The following is a 20,972-nucleotide window of genomic DNA, read 5'->3' on the forward strand; positions in this document are numbered from 1 at the left end:
TGGGTGTTTAGGTCATGGTGATGATGCCCATACCATAAAAATCATTAGGGGTGTGGCTTATTATCAAACACAGATGGTATATTATCAAGGACAAAAAGGTGCACTGTTTGTGGCAGAAGCAGTGCATCAAATTATATGAAAATTTGTCAGTTTATACAGTAGTGTTTGTTCATGTCACACGTTGGTTTTTAAGTGGATGCATATCTGCTGCCCAGAGATACAAATTTTAAAAATACGTACTAAATTTTTTTGCTTTTGCTGAATTCTCCAAGATGACGAGTGCAATTATCTCCAAACTTGGATTATATGTAGCCAACAAAATTTAAAATGTTCTGAAGTGAGAAGGACTAAAAACTGAGAGTATCCTGATTGCTGACTCGGCATTAATACTTGCGGATTCTGGTATATCATAGTGCCATTGTTGAAAAGCTTCAATTTTTGATAAAATTGTGTAGAGGATGAAGTAAATGTATCCTACAAAAAATTGTAGTTGTTGATTAATCCGTTATGTAATTAAGTAGCATCGTATAATTGATCAAAGCTGAATTTCAAACATGCAGGTAGCTGGATCCCAATCAGCTACAAAACTGATCTCTCTTGGTGAAATAGAATTATGTGTGGTAGAGCTATGCAGCAATTTTTGTTTGCTTTCAAGTTGTCATGAATGAGAAATCTACCTTTAAATATGTAGCTCATGGAAACATTTTTTTTGGTTAATGTGGCGCTTATAAGGAATGTGTACGCTTATTTGATCTTGTTCACTTGATGTAGTTTCAAAGTACAAACCATTTGTCACTATCCACGAAGGTTAAAGGTTCATACGTGAACGGAGATGGTTAAGGTAGCTGTAGTGTGGCCCTGTTTTCCACTATCAAGTGCGCTTCAGAAGTGCGCGTTAAACACGACAAGCAGTCTGAAGATGCAGGGTACCCTAAAGGTCAAGGCGGCGTTTTTTTGGCAAGTTTCTTGTAGATGTACGTATCGTGGTGTTAACTGTTGTAGATATTCTGGGCAAGCGAATGTCCTATCCTTTCGGAAACCCTGGGCACCAGCTCTTGACTTTAGCTGCCAGTGTGGGAGGCAAGAGGATAATCTGTTGGTAGTCTCGCGCAGCCAGACCGCTTTTACTTATTTTGTATTGGGTAGGGAATTTCAAAAGTGGTCTTGCTGCGCGAGACTAAATCAGTTGTACGTTTCTCATGTATTTATATGCTGGGCTGTTGACAGAAGCCAGTCCATATGTACTCTCTGCCCAGACCGCTTTTTCCCTTTTGTGTTTGGCCAGTTCTCCTAGATAAACAGCTAAGAAAAAGGCCTAGTGCTGAGATGCTTCGAGTTTTTCGCACATGATTATCCCTTACCTGAACAGTTGGGTATAGGTCGGGATTTGATCTAGTGGTTTATCCCCAAGGTGGGGAATTTGACTTTCTACATGGTCAAACCCACCCTCCCCGTACTTTGGGGGGGTGGGGGCTTAACATTGATATCTGCATAATTAAATCGTGACTACTACTGTATTAAATTTGCACCGATTCTTATCTTGTTTTGTTTTCTCTGTAAGGTTCAGTGTGTGCACTATTGAAGTCAGGCAGACAAATCCTCCTGCAGCAAAATTGGTAACCCAGAGAAGATGAAAGTGTCGGCACATGAAGTACCACCTTGGCCTTCACCCACTGTATGAGTAAACAGCATGTACATCCAACCGAAAGTCATTCAGAATAAAGGATGGTGAAAAGCCAGAATCCAGTGTGTGTGTGTGTGTGTGCGTGCGTGCATGTGTGTGTGTGCGTGCGTGCGTATGTGTGTAGTGTAGAAAAGGCATGACATGTATTAGGCGCACAGGCAAAATTATTTTGCTAAGCACTTGTCTGTCATCAGCAATGAGACATGCATCCTGTGTATCGAGACATGCAGTTCGCATGCTAGACCACCAATGGGTTATTCTTAATCTAGGGATGAAGGAATTATGACATTGGACATTATGATGAAGGAATTATGACATTGTGATGACGCAATCCCTATGGTCTAATTAGCGCACATCATATGCGCGTTAGGTATGACGGCAGGATGACTGATTTTAAGTGCCACTAGTGGGCACTAGTTCGAATTAAAGGTTTTTGAAATTGATGTGCTTAAGCTGAGGACGTGCTGTCTTAGCTGTATCTTTCGTAATGAGACTGGTAAGCTGTTTATACTTAAGCTTGTGAGTCTCAATGGCATATAAATGATTCTTGAACACCTATAGATTCTAGATAGGGTTCCAATGAAAAATTGCTAACTACCAACTGAGTGTTTGTGTCCCTGCAAGCATGCTGGAATTATGAGCATGGCTAAATCACGGGGACACCTGGCTAGGACTGCGGTATGCAGATAGCAAGTAAGCCTGTATACGTATAGTTACTTGTATGATTCCGTGATGTTAGCCACTGTCTTGCATGTGAAACTCTTTTTGTGTGATAATCGGTGTACTGCACTGCTTTAGGTTGGAACTATACCGTAGATCGGGAAATGTTCGACAGTAAGAATATTTCGTGGTTGCCTAGTGTGTAGTATGTCTCTGTGCAAGACTGTTCAACTTTTTACTTTTTTTTTTTTACTGTAACAAATACAGTGCACTTGTAACCTCATCGTTGAAGAACTACAGGCCACAAGGAAATGTCTGCAACTCCATCGTTCCCATGTGGCAAACCGGACAACCACCAGAATATGAGGCGGTCGTTGTGATGGTCCCTGCTCTATCTATTTCCCAGATTTTAATAACCCTCCTTCAGGTGAGTGGATTGTTTGTATTAATTGTGCCATTAAGAAAACCCGTTTTCTTCATCACATTCCAGTAGTCTTGTATGACCAGACTGCTTTGCCTTTGAGTGATAGTTAGCAGAAACTCTCTGCTGGCCAAGTAGACCAGTCTGTACTTGTACAAGCGATGGAGGGGCTGTCACAGTGAATGCCAAGTTCTAGGCCAGCTAGTCCAAGGAGACCGTTCAACCAGTGTACCAGTGATGGAGGGACCATCACAGTGACTGGATATTATATTTATCGCAATATAGGCCATCTAGTCCAACTAGACCAGTTTATCGGTGACGGAGGACCACCATTCACAGTCACCAGTAAGTTCTGTATTGTTGTTGTTCTGTATTGTTGTTGAAATATAATTTTATGTTATCGCAATGTAGGCTAGCTACCAGTCTGTAATTATATAGCGTATTTCAGATTCTGGTGTTGTTGTTATGGGAACAGCCTAAGCTGATGAGCATACTAGAGAAGTGATACAACGTTGTTGTGACCAGGTACTTGTATCTAGGAGGAATGAGAGTACTTCATAGTAAGTGAAGTGTGTGCTGGTACACCAAGCAAGCGTGTGCGTGTGTAGTGTGTGCGTGCGTGTGTGTGTGTGTGTGTGTGTGTGTGTGTGTGTGTGTGTGTGTGTGTGTGTGTGTGTGTGTGTGTGTGTGTGTATTATAATGTGTGTGTATTATAATGTGTGTGTATTATAATGTGTGTGTATTATAATGTGTGTGTATGTGTGTACTGTACTGTACTGTACTGTACTGTACTGTACTGTCAGTAGTGTTGCACCGATATGACATTTTGCCGATATTCCGATAACTGATATTTGATAATAGTTCCAAGTCGCCTATAGTGGCAGTAGTACTGAAACAATATCTGAAAGTACATTCTAGCAGTATTAACAATGTTGTACTGCAAAAAACAGGACTCAATACATTTATAGACATTGCTTGGTACACAAATATGCATGTATTTCAAGCAAATGCAGATATCTGTATCTGCTGCGTTTTCTGTCATGGAGCCGATCCGATATTAAAAAAATACTGCCGATATATGGTTTTTCCGATAACCGATCCGATAATCGGTGCAACACTAACTGTTAGTAGTAGTGTGTACAGTAGTATATGTGTTCACACCATATAAACATGACCTACCACAACACATGCACAATGTACTAGAGGATATTGGATGATACATGCTTGGAGGATACTGGAAATGTGGATTCCCCAGTACAAGTTTTTTTAAACTGGCTTCTATCGTCACCTGGATTTCTCTGTGTTTCATATAAATTCTTAAAGTCACAAAATAAGCAAACTGTAGTAGTATTTCCTTGGAACATTGCGTGAATGCTAACTCCTTACATGAAGAGTAAAGAAAGTGAGACACAAGTTATGACATTGATTGCAATTTTCCCCTGATAAAAGAATTGTGAACTCTTTATGAGATTTGAGTCTAAAAATGTCCAGATTAAATCCGCCAAGCTACCACTGAGTGCTATCAAATAGTGGGCTTCTAAGTAGAATACCTCTAATTTTTTTTGTACAGTGGAGATGATATTTTTGTGAGCAACTGTAGTAATCTCTCAACACAATGGTTATTATTGTTTAGCATGCATTGAAAGGTCATGTTATTGATGAAAGGATGCATAAAATTTTAGCACATCTTTGGTGTACCAATTTTCTTTTCCAAAAAAATGATGTGGTAATAACACCTTCCTGTGAGATACATAATTCACGACATGGGATATTGTACTGGTTATTGACTCTACAGTGAAGCTCACCTGTCAGATGAGTAGCATGTAGTGACACCACTTTGTTGCTTACAATTTATTTTTCTCTGCTATGTAGTTACCAAAGGAGACCATGGTGTTGTTACCACAATTTTAATTTTGGGCAATGAAATAGGCTGCTAAAGTTGTGCTAAAATTTTATTCCACCAACACCAGGACCAGCCCAGCCCAGCACTAATGTACTGTGTAGAGTGGGAAAAAAAATTCCATTTATCCATGTTTAGCTTGAGGTACTTTTACCATAATCAGCTCCAGTGAGTCATGGCATAGCCCCCTACAGGCTACTAATCTTGTCCCATACTTGCACTCAGTGAACTAACTGACCCGTAGTATCTGCAACTGCGTTTGTGTACATGCAAGCTTCCTAAATGCATTAGTACACCACACATTCATGTCACGTTCACACATACAGTACTATGCACCCAGTTTCTGTTAACTTGATTCAGCCAGTAATGGGCGTGGCTACCTACCTGGAAAAAGTTGTGGTGTAAATCTGTATAGCTTCGTGTAGTTGGGAGGGGCTAGGAGTAGGTGTAGTAGCTGTAATATAAACTAAGCAAATATAAATTTTCCCATATACATGCGTAACATGTACACGTCTTGCTGTGCTATTCCCACTCGAGTGTTAATTGACATAGTGGCCCATAACTACTCTAGCATCAGAAGACCCCAGTCAACCGGAAATTGTCAGCAAACTTAAAAACATGTGACCCCAAGCCAAGTGACAGCTGCACTTTGGTGGCTTCACTATTGTTCTTGGCGGTCACTCTTCATACCAGTCACTGAAAGGTGAGTCCCACATTACACAATGTTCTGTGATCTCATATGACATCACAGGTTCGATTCTATAATGATGAGCGGTAACATTTCTACTTGACTGAAGTAACTTGTTAAATGGTTGGTGTATGGTACTGTGTGTGTGTAATGTGACATGACATGTCTTATTCCCACTCAAGTGTTAATTGACATAATAGCCCATAACCATGTCTTTCTTAGACACTAACATGAGTGTGTGTAGTAGCTAGTCTAACATTAATTTTAGTGTTTCCAATGAATTGTGTCAAATTTGTACTATTCCTTCCAGTATAGTCCAGCTACAGCAACCAGCATAATACAGCTAGCAGCTGTGAGCATGCATGTGAAACTTTGCACTGAAAGTTTGAAATCATGTCCTGTTCTATTGCAGATAAGGAAAGAATAGCTCATGTGATTCAAGGTAATTTTCTGCTGATGGCTTTCACAATATTATGTGTGTGCTCACACTTTAGATGATAGTATGGAGGCAAACAATGAAGATACAAAAAACTTGACGAGCTATCCAAAACTGTACTTAATAGATTGGTTGAAATTTATAATGACATGACAGTATAATATTATAATAAGAGTATCATCAGGAATTGAAAAAAGTTTGTAGTAGTATAGCATCCAGCTGGAATGCTGCTTTAGTTTAACTTTGTTGAGATGATGACCTTGTATGGTAACAAGTTAGTACTCTAGCGGAGTTTGTGATGAACCAAACTGTGGGTCACCTTGTGAGGAAGACGAAGAATACTGGGTTCCTTGTGAATTGTGTTGATGCCATCTCTTCAAGACTTGACTTGTACTGCTTGATTTCATTGTGCAACGTCTCTGTCAGTTGGATTGACAGTCTTCAGTTAACCAGGCTGTAGGCTACAGACCTTTAGCTCTTATGTTGTAAAATATATAAATAAATATTAGAATGCTAAAAGTGTAATTGTATCATAGGCGTAGCAAGATTAGGCGGGGCTTTGTTCTAGGTGGTTGTACGCCTAATGTGCAAAGCGTGCAATTGTGGGGGATTCTAAATACTCTATTAGAGCAACTGACTGACTACTACCAAATCAATTGGAGGGCTCCAGCTTCCCCCCGGGTTGCTATGCCTATGTGTATATATTCCAGCAACACTGTATTTCATCAGTGATTTGAGGTGGTAAACACATGTGTATAATTGTTGTGTACATATTTCAACATGGTGTATACCACTTCTTAGAGGATGCTCCAAACTATGGCACAGTTCTCCTGTGCTAGTGGAAGGGAACAACCATACTGTAACAACAAAGCAACTCACGTGATATTGAATACATCACCCCCTTCACATTTTCCAGTACCTTTTGTAAACCCTTTCCAGGTTTCTTCGTTTGAAGATAAGCCTTTTGAATTTCAACCCATGACCTGCTTATGACAGGCTGTTTTGTGGTCTGTACCTTTAATCCGTGTCCATTAATCTGGTGCCCACCTTCTTGCCACATGTGCAATGCCAACTGTCTATGTCTTGCATACTGGGTGAAGATTTTGGATGCTCACACATTCACCTGTGAGACATGGTACAGCTAGTACAGCCTTACTAGTCCTGCCCCAGGAAGATTTACCTGCACTGCTGTATATCCACTAATTAACAGTACTTCCATGGCCAAATTCGTACCCACAGTGCAATTATGAAAATTATGGAATTTTTGCTACAAAAATTTGTATTAATTTAAGTAAACAGCTTATAATGGGGTAGTGAGAGTGTTGAACTGTGCTTTTCCCTGTGTACCATAAAGTCCTATGGTCTTGTTCACTACTGACTTTACAAATAAATTTAACATGTCTCCAGGACAATGGCTTGACCTCAATCCGGCATCACCTATCAACAGTTCTTTAAAGTTACAGTTAGAACATAACATAGGTTACTATGCTATTTATAGCCTCTTTGATGACACAAGTGTTGTTGATGAAACATAAGTCATGCAATGTACACATGCTGCATAGACAGAGGTAATGTGATTAAATTGGTGTGCAATCAAAATTGATATGTGACAAAGTATCATAGTATGGTATGGAAGGAAAATTTGACGAATCAGTTTAATTCATCCAAGTTAAATGCGTCAAATGACCATAAGTGCCTTTTAAGTACATTATATCCACAATTTCTTGAGTTTTGTCAACATTTAATTCGTAAAATCTGACTAAGTGTGAATCATCATTTTTTTCTTGCATACTGTAAGTGGCTATATTTTGTCAAAATCCAACCATATGATTTTAGACAATCCACTAAAAATACGTTACTATCTATAGCTTATAAAGGACACGTTACTATTTATAGCTTATTTCAAAACATTCATATAAGGACAAGTCTCTGGGTACCATTAATTAGGAAGAAAACTCTGGCGGTCAAAAACGTACACCAAGGCACACAAAGGTTACTATACTAATTGGGTTATCTTGACATTTATCTTGACGAGGATGTTTGTTACTTTCAGGACTTAAGACTCTCCTGCGCTTTAACCCACCGACCATCTAGATCAGCAAAATGACAAAACTATAAGACAATAACCCAATTGTATCTACATGTATATTGCTAAATACCAACATTATGAAATAGTATCGTTTATAATTAAGTTTTTTCCACAGGACACCGTAATCTGCATCTCAAACATCCAATAATTTTCGTACTGCCACACAAATATTTTCTGGAATGATAGAATTGAGTTTCGTTTGTAGTGTTAACTTGGCAAAGCTTTCTCTAGATCTGGTGGACAAATCTTCTGCCTTGACAACTGGCATTTCATATGTGAACAGTGATATTCCTGACGGCCTACTAATTAGAATTCCTGCAATCTTTAATTTTTCAATATTCATGTCTAAAAGCCTTTTTTCTTTTAACATTTTGTCAACTAAAGAGATGTGCATGTTTGCTAAAAGCTCACCAGATTTCTCAAGTATTACTTTCCTTAAAAGAGGATCCATGAATTTTTCATCTTCCTTAAACTTTCCTTCAACTTGCACCGAATTCTCTACTGTAGCTACAGTTGTACCTTGACGCTGTAGAGAAGGTACAGCGGGAGTACCAGGATCATCTGTATCTGAATAACTTGATTCTTCTGTTGCAAGTACTGTAGCCACCCCTCTTTCATCTTGATTCATTCGAATAACCATATCAGGTGCTCCATGGAATCTGTGATACAAAAGTCGATTTGTATATATACGATTTCCCTTGTCACCTGTGTATTCAACTGTATAAGGATCTTCTAAAATAAATTTTTTTAAGCATGCAGCTAGTCTTTTCGACCACACATTTTCATCCCAAAGTCCACCCTCTTCATCAAATTCCTCTTTGTAGGCAAATATTCCTTGTTTCTCTTCCTTCTCTTTAGCCATAACAAGCACGCCTTTCAATTCACTTGCCTTAGGAACTCTGCTACATTCCTGTAAATATTCTTCCATGGCTTGATTATCCCAAAAGTATGGTAACAAAGTGAGAGAACAATTATGGTTCAAAGAACATGGTTTAAAATTGAGGGTAGAAGCAGTCATATTAACACCACCCTGTACCATAAATATTTGCCGCCAAAACTGCCACTTTGAATCACTGGACCTTTGATATTTCTTGTAACAGTATATATAATAATTATGTTGGTGAAGAAAAAAGTAATCGTTCTTAACTCCCTCGTTGTCACGTAGGTAGGAATTCTTAAAGGAATCGAAAAAGTTGGCATTGTCTTCACACAACTCTTTTTTAAAGTTTTTCCAAATGGGCAAGTCATCATGGTTTATCACTTGATCTACTTCATTTTCAGTTAATTTTTTAGGTAGATGATCCCCTACTTGTACTTTGGCGCAAAATCTTAAAAACTTGTATACACCAAGGTACATAAAGGTTACTAATTGGGTTTGAGATTCATCTTGACGAGGACGTTTGTTTTTGTTGCTTTCAGGACTTCTCCCCCGCTTTAACACACTGACCGCCTAGATCAGAACAAAACCAACATCAATTAACAGAAAAACAACAACACTACAAGACAACAATCCAACTGTATCAGTATTGCTACATACCGACATTATGCGTTTCAGCTTCTTCCACGAGAACCGATTCAGTCGAACCGCAGCCGTAACAAATTACGCTTTAAAACGGAGATTTAGTTGCAAGCGCGTATTCCGAGCATAAAATTATAGTTTTGTGGCGCGTATTTTCTTCGATTTGCATTGGCTGTAGCTTCCCCTTAATGCACCGTATGGCTTCACCATTTGTCCAGCACACGGTCTTAACAAATAGCTATCTCACAGTATCGCACAGCTGGCCTCACACAATAGCAAGCCGATGCGAAGATAGCGCGAATGGACTCGGTGAGTTAGCGAATGCTTCACTTTAACGTAGGTACAATCCGTTTATACACTTGTGTGGCTCCTTGAATAGCATTAGTCAGTACTTTTAGAGCAGAATTAAATTATAACGCAGTAAAAACAAGTGTCCCGGAATTTATTAGCGAAGTATGGGGCTCGAGAAAAGTGTGCTGTTTAACTACGCATGCTAAAAATAATGTACATAGCTACTACTATTACACACAATTTTTTTAAATACATAACAGCAAGTTGACAGTCAGTGTTCATCCCCCTGTCCTTCAAGAAGTCGACTACATCGTACTGCAGATACTGATGAGTCCGTAAAAGAGTGCATCCTCTGTGGAAACAAAGGCAACCAGCAATCACGGTATGTAAAATGGCCGGGAACGTACATATTTAGAGAAACATTTGGGTGTTTCGCCCCACAACAAATCCTTCATTTGTAAGAAACACTTGGTTGAAGCTTGCAGGCATGTCATGTTCCATCTTGGAAAACTCCATCACCGAACAGTAATCTACAATGTAGTAAACAGCAATGCGGTAATCCACACTGTAGTAATGTAGAATGTGATAATTTAATAAAACCAATGTTTACCACCAGTGACAAACTCAAGGAATTATTTGGAATAGAACCTACAGGTGGATCATTTGTTCTTTGTAGGAAATGTTATAATGCGACATATGCCGCAATTTGTGGTTCCCAGAGTAAGCCATGTAGTTCATGTGGGGCTAAACCAAAGAGAGGGACTGCCTTTTGCCGATATAGCCCAGACGCTGAAAAAGTATCACAGCATTTATCAGACCAGACCGGGCAGAATGTGACAATCAGCCCAACAGACTATATCTGCTCCACTTGTTACAAAGTACATTGTTCAATTATTGAATCACTTAGAACCCCACATGGTAGTGATACAAGTCTTAAACAAGCTATTGATCAGTGGGTTGACAAATACAATGATGATAATGCAAACAAACTTACCAAAGCAATACTCCAAACAGTTGTTTATGTTGCTAACCACTTGCTCCTGGAACAAGCTGTCTTGCTTCTATGGGCTTGCAAGGTTTTCTTGCAGTCATATGAATCTGAGTACGCAGGTAGTGTGACATCAGCAAAGGTCACTGTAGAAACAGGAGACAGCATAGTAACATTTTCTGCTAGATGGTTACTACACCATTTGATTGAATATCTGAATTGCTATATGTTATATAAGCGTGTGCACATGAAGTTTGGTACAATCCTATACCGTAAAGGTGTTGATGTGTTAGTGAGCCTTTCATGGGCTTTAAGTAGTGTCCAAGGTTTTGCACAAAAGTACACAGATGGAGACCACATGTGTGTACACGGGCCAATAATAGAGGACAACAAAACAGTGTTACACAATGCCGCTTGCATAGTAAATAGTTTAATTCATGATGAGATTGAGAGGCAATCCACAATCAGACAAGACTTCTCTACTAATCCTTTATCATTTAGTATAGAAGATGAGTTACAGAACATGAATCAACTTTTGCTAGAATTCGTAGACCGCATCACAGCAACTGTACGCGAGATGAAACACCAAACGTTGAGAAAGGAGAGCAAGGCTAGTAAGCAATTGAAGAATATCAGAATGTACAATGTGCTAAGCCTATTGCAGTTTTGTACAAATCCTAATCAGCCATTGCTGTTCCATGATTTGCTGGCAGATGCTGTTGACATGTGTGGTGGTTCCAGGGAGTTATTGAAAATACTTAACAAACTTGGATGCACCAGCTCACCTGACACTCACGATCGATTTGTTGCCCACCATGCTGAAGCTTTCATTGCTAATTATGGACATTCCACACCAGTACAACTTTACAATTCAATAGACAGTAGTCTACCATCATCAGAATAGCATCAGTGTTGGTTACAGAAAATACGACAAACAGTTAGTAACAGAATAGTGAATGAAGAGGAACGAGTCCCAACATATACTTCACTTTGGCGACATTGGCTTCGCTCATGTTGGGTGCACCAGATGTGGCAGAGGTCTATACATGCAGACATGTACTCCTCTCTATCATCTCCTGAGCACAGTGGTTGGACTAAAGATGGTGACACTTTTGCAATCGATTGGGAAGACACTGAAGTAATGAGCAAGATCAGAGGAACAATAAACTTTCTAACTAAAGGATGTAGTTGTAAGAAAGGTTGTGCAACCAACAACTGTGGTTGCAGGAAGAAGTCCAACCACTGTGGACCTGGCTGTGAATGCCGAGGTTGCATAAATTTACCATTACCACAAGACCCTGCTACTACCCAAGATACAAGTGACGATGAAGACAACAGTACTGATGATAATGATAGTATAACCAGAGATGCCAACCTCTGAACAATTTTAGGAGTGAGACCTCAAACACTACCAGCAGTGTGGACCAGATTCAAGTGCAGCTCCAGAATTTTTGGTAGTGAAGACCAAAAAAAAAAAAAAAAAAAAAAAAAAAAAAGGTCGTCGCATGTTCTAAGTACAAAAATAAGCACAGGTCTGCCCAATTTTAAGCACAGGGCTAATTACGAAGCAGATCAGGCGTGAGAAATGCGTGAGAACTAAGCTGAAAGAGTGAGAAACAGAGGGTTAGGCGTGAGAGCGTGAGATTACTAGCCAAAGAGTGAGACTCACGCCTAATGCGTGAGAGTTGGCATGTCTGGTATAACGGATAGTGAAAATAACTCTGAAGAATGTGAAGACTTGGAAACTGAAGTGATTACAGATTATTTAATTTGATTCCTCAGGTGTTCTATTTAATTTTCAGTTGTACATGTATTAACTACTGTTGGACACTTCTAGTTAGTTATGTCGTATGTATAACCAATATTCCATAGATAGTATACCACAGTGGTATACTATCTATGAATATTCTAACAAGGTACAATTCTGTTTAGCATACACTACACGCTTCATACTCAGGCTACGGTTAGCTGGCACAACAGAGAATTGATACAGATAATAAAACTTATTGTCCTTGTTACCTTTTGTATAAGCACAGAGCTTCCTTCTCTCCCTGAGTTTCTTGGTCGTCAAAGAAACACCCGCTGCATTCACGAATTGGATAGAGCTGGAAGAAAAACGGGTGCAAACGACTAAAAACACTATTGAGGGCATTTAAAAACACATTTTAGTACAAAGACTTAGAGAAAACGTCTTTTTCGATTGTGTTCCAACGGCCATTTTTAACAAACGCACACCGCGGTGTTGCAACCAAATTTATGCGGATAGTTACGGCTGCGGTTCGACTGGATTTATTAATGAATAATTATTTGAGTGTGCACATGACACGAACCCTGCATGCGGTTAGTCTAGTACGCTATTAGCGCGGGCCCGCCTGGGCATGAGACTAGCATGCGGTATGGAAATGTGGGGTAAGGGAGGAGAAAAGGAAAAGAAAGAGTTTGTGTGGAAGGCAGCTTATAAATTATGACAGTAAGTTTGTGCACGCGCGTGTGTGTGTGTGTGTGTGTGTGTGAGAGAGAGAGAGAGAGAGAGAGAGAGAGAGAGCCTGCATAGCCAAGTGGTTAGAGCATCACCCTGTTAATCAAAAGGTTGTAGGTTCAATGCCCAGTGATGCCACTTTGGTTTTGTTGCAGTTTTCTTGATCAAGAATTTTTTTTTTTACTGACAGTCTACCCAGTTGTTATATTGGTCAACTAGGGAAGCACACCTAGCTGAAGCATCCGTTGATACCTGGTCAGGTGTGACTGTGCCAACACCTTCGCCTCTGTGACATGTCCAAGAAGACCAGTCAACCAGTGCACCAGTGATGGAGGGACCATGTGCTATCGCAATGCAGACCAGCTAGTCCAAGTAGACCAGTTTATCAGTGATGGAGGGGACCACCACAGTCAACAGTAAGTTCTGTATTGTTGTACAGTGTGTGTACTGTACCTGTACTGTACTGTCAGTAGTAGTGTGTACAGTAGTGTATGTGTTTACACTATGTAAACATGACCTACCACAACACATGCACAATGTACTAGAGGATATTGGATAGGGGGAGGATACTGGAAATGTGGGTTAGAGGGAGGATACTGGAAATGTGGGTTAGACGGAGGATACTGGAAATGTGGAGGATACTGGAAATGTGGGTTCCCCAATACAAGTTTTTTTGACTTGAGCGTAACTGGCTTCTGTCGTCACCTGGATTTCTTGGTGTTTCATATAAATTCTTCAAGTCACAACTGTTATTTCCTTGGAACATTGCGTGAATGCTAACTCCTTACATGAAGAGCAAAGAAAGTGTGACACGAGATGCATTGCAGGCCCGTAGCCAGGGGGGGTTCGGGGGGTTCTGAAGAACCGCCCTCTTGGAAAAAAGGTCCACAATTTCAGTAAAAGGTCCACAATTTTAGCAAAAAGGTCCACAATTTTAGTATACAAGTCCAAATTTTCAGGAGCAAAAGTCCATTAGCTTCAGTTTACTAGATACCACTATAATAAGAAGCTAAAATAAGTGCTCCGAGTAACTCATTCAGTGCTTGCATTAAATGCAATGCAAGATCGAGATACTCTAATAGAGCAGTCAACCGCTCTAATAGAACAATCACTCTAATAGAACAGTCACAATTACATTTTCTTTTAAAAGCTACTTAATTTACATGTAGATTGTCTAAACCGAGCTTTCATTAAAATATAAGATTTTGGTGGACAAGCCCCTCCATGCAGAGCCCACGAATAGCATCCATGCTTCAACTCCATGCAATGTGTAAATTTCATTGTTTAAGACACCCATTGTTCTGCTACACTGCCCCTGTTGATCATGGCAGAGTGCTCAATCTTTCTCACTCTTATCCACTGTGACATTCCAATATATTATATTTAGACACATGCATGTGCAGATGGTATAATTACAGTAGCAGTAGAGATATTTTTCCAGATATCATTCATACAGCTGGTCTTCAGCTTACCTAAAAAAATTGTTATTTTTATTGACTGAAATTCCAACCTTTTAGTATCTGTTTTCAAAAAATTTCCTGGGGGGGCATGCCCCCAGACCCCCCTAGATTGGGTGTGCTTCGCACACCCAGTCTCAGTACCTTTATTAATCATCATGCAAGTAAAGGTCCACTTTTGGTCAAAAAGAACCCCCCTTTCAAAATCCCTGGCTACGGGCCTGCATTGAAAGGTGATGAAAGGATTATACATAATTTTTTAGCGCATCTTTGGTGTGCCAATTAATTGATGTGGTAATAACACCAGGACCTCCTTCCTGTGAGATACATAATTCATGATAATAATTTTGGGATATTGTACTGGCTATTGATTGTTGACTCTACAGTGAAGCTCATCTGTCAGATGAGTAGCTGTGTGCGCATGTAGTGATTTCAGGTTTCTGGCTGTAGGTTTAAAAATAATGTCACACCACTTTGTTACTTACAATTTATTTTTCTCTGGTATGTAGTTACCAAGGAGACCATGGTGTTGTTACCACAATTTTAATTTTGGGCAAAAGAAATTGGCTGCTAAAGATGTGCTAAAATTTTATTCCATCAACACCAGATGTAAAGGATAACTTGAACTAACATGCTAAACAACAGCCTTAGCCTGTTGTTTAGCAACAGCCTTAGCCTGTTGTTTAGCAACAACAGCCTACAACAATACAATGCTTGTCATGAATGAGAAATCTACCTTAAATATGTAGCTCATGGAAACATTTTTTTGGTTAATGTGGCGCTTATAAGGAATGTGTACGCTTATTTGATCTTGTTCACTTGATGTAGTTTCAAAGTACAAACCATTTGTCACTATCCACGAAGGTTAAAGGTTCATACGTGAACGGAGATGGTTAAGGTAGCTGTAGGGTGGCCCTGTTTTCCACTATCAAGTGCGCTTCAGAAGTGCGCGTTAAACACGACAAGCAGTCTGAAGATGCAGGGTACCCTAAAAGTCAAGGCGGCGTTTTTTGGCAAGTTTCTTGTAGATGTACGTATCATGGTGTTCACTGTTGTAGATATTCTGGGCAAGCGAATGTCCTATCCTTTTGGAAACCCTGGGCACCAGCTCTTGACTTTAGCTGCCAGTGTGGGAGGCAAGAGGATAATCTGTTGGTAGTCTCGCGCAGCCAGACCGCTTTTACTTCTTTTGTATTGGGTAGGGAATTTCAAAAGTGGTCTTGCTGCGCGAGACTAAATCAGTAGGGACCCGCCGATTTTGCTGGCATAATTTTGAGCATAATAGGTACCTAAAAGCATTGAGCATAATGCCAGCATAATAGGTTAAATATTTGTACGATAGTGTAAATTCTTGCTGGAAAAATGACAATTGCAAAATAAGATCGATATACTCTAATAGAGCAGTCAGTAACTCTAATAGAACAATCATCAAACTGACTGTTCTATTAAAGTACATCGATCTTTTCTCTTACATACAGGCATGCAGCAAGAATTTATTATTTGTGTTCCAGCCACTCATTTTTTTCTTGTTAAACTAGTAGCAAAGCATATGAACTAAGGCTTGGACATTGAGCATAATCGAGCATAATAGGTAAATATTGAGCATTAATTTAAGCATAATAGGTGAATTTTTGAGCAGTGCAGCATAGCATAATAGGTAAAATTATGAGCATAATCGGCGGGTCCCTATAAATCAGTTGTACGTTTCTGGGCTGTTGACAGAAGCCAGTCCATATGTACTCTCTGCCCAGACTGCTTTTTCCCTTTTGTGTTCGGGCGGAAAACTACCCTAAAAATTGGCAATCTACTATTTAAAAGGATTCAAGGTGTAAGGCATTCGTTGAGTCCACAATCCAAAAATGAACTTTTACGAATCGATCCCCCCACCATTGTGGGATGTTCATCGTAGTATCCCATTGCTAGATCTGCCATGAAACTGGAGGCACGAATGTTGTCTTCACAAAATTATCGATTTTAGTATTTCACGAGACTCAAAAGTTTATTTTTTAAATTTTGTCAAAGGACCGAATGACTTAGCCAGATCTTATCTAGAGTTGTTGTAGTTAAATAGTACGCACAGCAGTAAGCAAATGATTGGCTGGATTCCCGGCACAGGGCTGGCTTCTTGAATCTCAGGAAACAAAATATAAATTTTTGAAGTCAAACTGCCCTACCACCCAAGACAAGAAAAGCCAACTCTTCCTCATAGTGATGTGATAACGTAGTCTGTCTATGTTATTAGTCTGGAAAGGATCTGAGACTTCTCACCATCTGGGTAACGAGCGTCAAAGTTTCTGTTACATTAAGGAATTATAATGTGTTTTCTAGCTATTTCCAGTGCTTTTGAAGGCTCAGTGGCCATCAATTATTACCTAGAACGATGGGAAAAGATGCAGCTGGACGTATGTCAGCAGTGGTTGTTAATTATTATACCTCCAGGCGTCGTCCAAAGCTCCGCATCACTGCAAGCAGCTAAATTGTCCAAATTTGATTTCACCCTTCATGTTCCACAGAGGCTTCAAATCTTTACTAAATCACCCTACAGCATCATCAAGTTGCAAAATAGCCAAAAATAATCCTTTAAAAAAGCTCAAAATCTTTCATCTTCGAATCGAGCTAGCTAGGTGGAGCTCCTGGTGAGCTGCTGGAAACTGCATCATATGAAATCACAGAAACACCGACTGCCACTGCTGCCAAACGTTTCAACCATCATTTATCATCATTCTAGATGACCATTGTGGTGTCAGAAGTGCTGGAAAGGACTTTAGAGCCATTGAGAGACCCTTGCATAACGAAGCACGAAAATTTTGACACTCGTCACCCAGATGGTGAGAAGTCTCAGATCCTTCCAGACTAGCAGCATAGACAGACTATGCGTGGTCTAATTTTCAGATGACTTCTCAGTTCTCACTAGCTTAAATTCTCTACAACAACTTGTTTGCTTAGTGTCAAGCATGTGTTGGTAGCAAAACTGGGTATAATTAAGTACAATCGATGAATTCGGTGGAATATTTGATGCTCGAGTTTAACTGCTGGCACAGCCAGCCACAGGTCGCCAAAACTTTATGCCTAACCAATACAGTCAAGTGACTGTGAAGAGTTTTTGAGAATGGTTTCTCGCCATTGTTATTTTCTGGGGCCATGCCCCAACCTTAATTAATTCTCAAACCTTAATTAATGCACTTGTTTGTGTACTTTTTGTAAACGTACAGGCTGTACATGCATACATGTGAATCACGTATGCTTTGTTTTATATTACACAGGATAGTGTCTGCTGATCCTTTGCAACCCAGCTTCATGCCCATAAGCTTGGATCCTCCCCCTGTAGATGATCTTGAACGGTAGCAGCGTATCCAGAGGTGTTTACCAAACTTTTTAAAAATTTACTGTATTCCAATTGATGAGTTGGGGTGTACTCTGATGGAAGCCCTACCGATAGGTGATGGCCACCATAAAGAAGAATCAAAGGAATATCAGTAAGACTACTGTATATAGCACATACATACATATATAGCATATGTGTGTGTGTGTGACATACACAAATGCTTTGGTCCCATTGTGTCTGCTATCAGCACTTCTAAATACTAGTACACGGTCATAGGAGGCACTCCTATTAGCACACCTCACACCTTCTTAGTCGCATCAATCATCAGCCCTGGACCAAATATTAGCAACCATGATTATATGATTAAATTTACAAGGATTAAATGACATGTGAGGCCTGGGGCAACATGCGACCACAAAGTGAGTCATCACAACCAGCAGAATCACATCAAGGGGGTGTCACTCCAATAGCCGCTGTACTACAATCTGTGACTGCGGACAAGATCGATTTCGACCTTGACCACTGACTTTTGTCAAAAATTTGTCTTGTCCATTGACCTCATTCTATTTATTTTCGCTACATTTTCGTATACTACTGGCAAAGCTTTTGACCATGCTGAAAAGCATTGTCCTTCGTGTAAAATTGGCCTTGTCCTTTGACCTATAGCTTTGATGGTGGTCGCAGATCGTAGTACAGCAGTGACACCCCCTTGTCACATCATGGGCATGGCAAGGCAAAACAAAAGTTAGTTCATACAATACAAGAATAAAGTTTGTATACCACTCCTTACAGTTTCTTGCCAGAAAAATCCCCTGGGAAGCGGAAATTTACTGGCAAAGGCAGCAGTATCCAACCAATTCCGGAAAGTTGAATTTGGAACCTTAATATCGGAATAAAGTTAAGAGAGTACGCTTACCAGTTACCTTTCTGTTATCTCTTATCTGTGAGCATATCTAAGCTGTGAGTTTTAATAACCACACACCATACACTCATGCGCATTAGGTATGTCTTTAGGAGGACTAAATGGACCTTATCCGCAATGACGTCAAAGCACAAAATGGCGGCCGATAGTGTGGTGACTTTTGTACAGAGGGTATTGGGAGAGATGGCGGTTCGCTATGTTAACGTTTAGGTACTGCATTAAAGGGCAAGGTGAGGCATACATACTTAATTACAAGACAAATGTGCGTGGTTTTGAGTCGATACCAAAACTTAAGTCTGGTGGGACTATTTTGCATGGCCAGATCACGCTAACTAGCCTCTTACCTTATTATCCAATAGTTCCACGTCTTGAAATCCACAAACAAAACTCAATTTGTGATTGCATATGAAGTCCCCACACTAAACGCGGCCATTTTGTCAATTATGATGTCAGTGCGGATAAGGTCCATTAAAGGCCACTGGTAGGCACTAATTCGAATTTAGAGTGGGGGCGCTTATAATCTGAAATGCTAGTAAAGCTGTGTTTGCCATGCATAGAGAAGAGTTCGTGCCATGCATACACAACATGCAAGATGACGGAACAAGCAAAGCTCACGTCCACGCTAATGTCCCTGGCCCATCACGTGGTTCACCTGGTCAAAATTCAAAGCTTATAATTGGTTACTCAGTGTCCCATGACCTGGTGGAGGTGATGTGTTCTCGTGGGGAGCCGGGATGAAGAGGATTCCGAGACTGGCGGTAAAAGGTTAAAAGGTGTGTACCCATATCCGTGTGCATGTGTGTAGTATTAGTTGCATGTGTGTAAGGCCACTTTGGTGTTGTTGTTTCCTTGAGCAAGAAGCATTACTCACATTGCTTCAGTCTACCCAGCTGGTTAATGGGGACCTGGTGGCCTGGTGCCAACTAGGGAAGCAGACCACCCAGCTGTAATATTTGAGATACTGTAAGAAGGCTTCCACACACACAAAATCAAACTGACGTTTTTATTAGAAAAAGGTAGCTGGTCTATTGGACTATCATTTTCCACTGTATCTTTATCTGAGTTGTGGCGATTCCAGCAGCGTTTCCCTGATCCTGTAGTAGCCATCAGTGGTTGCTTGGCGTCATTCAGTGGCCATGGCTCTGCTGGAACAGTTTTGTGTGGTGTACAAGCCAAGTAGGGCTGGCCAGTCTTGTCCGTCACCAATTGGGAGTGATTTGAGTACAAGAAGAGTCCATGGAGGGCCTAAATTGGACTTTAGGAATAGAATCTGCTTGTCACTTCATTTTGTACTCCTAAACAAAGGCCATCAACCTTTCCCTGCCCACCATCCCTAAATACCACCTGTGATATTAATACCTTACACCCCAAAACAGGCTATATTGCACCCATGGAAACTTTCGCCCTATACAGTAAACTACAGAGTTACAACACATTTGATCAATTAAAATTGCCATATCTACTAATGAAATTTTGTGCGTGGAAGCCATGTTTTATCAAATCCAGTCACATATGAATTACTTTTAGTAACATCTCTAACCAGAGGAGGATGGACATACCGAGCATATAGGATTTGGCCGCCTGCATTGTGAAGAATGATGTGAAGATCACCCACAAAAGACAGGGACGATTAAATGTTTATGGTCTAGCATCACATTTAGCCCAAACTAAGAGCGAAACGTGGAGTGATGGAGCGGCAGTGGCAATTCAAAGGTACTACAGTGTATGATATTAGTGTGTACAATTTTGCATCTCTCGCGTACCACGTTGTAGCACCCTGTGAGTGTGGGAGAAGAAAAACGGCTGTGGTGAACGACCCATGACGATGCAGATGGCTATTTCACCTGATGTCAACATTACAAAGATGCAAGTAAAATAATGTAGTTTACATTAAACACCTGTTATATTAAACACCTGTGCAGGGAATTGTTGTGTCAGCAGAGACCTGTTCATCCTGCTGACATGCATATTGGCCCTGAACTATCACATAAACAATGGGACCTTAAACAGAGTGGTGGTTGCTATGGTAACGTCCCTGCTGATAACCATTTGTTAAATCTTTATTGGCCATGAATTCTAAGCTTAAACAATGGGAACTAATATATGTTGCTAT

General features: G+C 40.2%; 1 protein-coding gene and 3 long non-coding RNA genes across 18 annotated transcripts; 2 read left to right on the plus strand and 2 right to left on the minus strand.

Moving 5' to 3' along the window:
* The first annotated feature begins 730 nt into the window (after positions 1-730).
* On the plus strand, positions 731-5,976 carry LOC136252368 (uncharacterized). 14 transcript variants are annotated; one of them, XR_010699497.1, is made up of 11 exons: positions 731-1,746; positions 1,954-2,180; positions 2,246-2,377; positions 2,483-2,518; positions 2,612-2,771; positions 2,835-3,110; positions 3,177-3,325; positions 5,237-5,368; positions 5,417-5,476; positions 5,664-5,795; positions 5,848-5,976. It is a non-coding gene; the product is annotated as an uncharacterized lncRNA (long non-coding RNA). The 14 variants fall into 14 exon arrangements; XR_010699499.1 differs by having other exon boundaries at positions 731-974; positions 1,562-1,746; positions 1,954-2,377; XR_010699501.1 differs by having other exon boundaries at positions 731-957; positions 1,562-1,746; positions 1,954-2,377.
* Positions 5,977-7,357: 1,381 nt separating this feature from the next.
* LOC136252367 (uncharacterized) lies at positions 7,358-9,533 on the minus strand. The gene is made up of 2 exons (XM_066044798.1): positions 9,416-9,533; positions 7,358-9,328 (listed from the first exon to the last, which is right to left on the minus strand). The coding sequence occupies exons 1-2, from the start codon at positions 9,419-9,421 to the stop codon at positions 8,012-8,014; spliced, it is 1,323 nt and encodes a 440-aa protein (XP_065900870.1). The 5' UTR covers positions 9,422-9,533; the 3' UTR covers positions 7,358-8,011.
* Positions 9,534-9,866: 333 nt separating this feature from the next.
* LOC136254201 (uncharacterized) lies at positions 9,867-12,900 on the minus strand. Of its 2 annotated transcripts, XR_010700357.1 has the most exons (4): positions 12,696-12,900; positions 10,683-10,822; positions 10,096-10,218; positions 9,867-10,040 (listed from the first exon to the last, which is right to left on the minus strand). It is a non-coding gene; the product is annotated as an uncharacterized lncRNA (long non-coding RNA). The 2 variants fall into 2 exon arrangements; XR_010700356.1 differs by having other exon boundaries at positions 9,867-10,218.
* Positions 12,901-13,274: 374 nt separating this feature from the next.
* Positions 13,275-20,761, plus strand: LOC136253019 (uncharacterized). Its single transcript, XR_010699899.1, has 4 exons — positions 13,275-13,571; positions 17,876-18,088; positions 20,403-20,572; positions 20,633-20,761. It is a non-coding gene; the product is annotated as an uncharacterized lncRNA (long non-coding RNA).
* The last annotated feature ends 211 nt before the right edge of the window (positions 20,762-20,972 follow it).

Source organism: Dysidea avara, chromosome 4 (assembly GCF_963678975.1).
Source record: "Dysidea avara chromosome 4, odDysAvar1.4, whole genome shotgun sequence".
NCBI classification, from domain to species: domain Eukaryota; kingdom Metazoa; phylum Porifera; class Demospongiae; order Dictyoceratida; family Dysideidae; genus Dysidea; species Dysidea avara.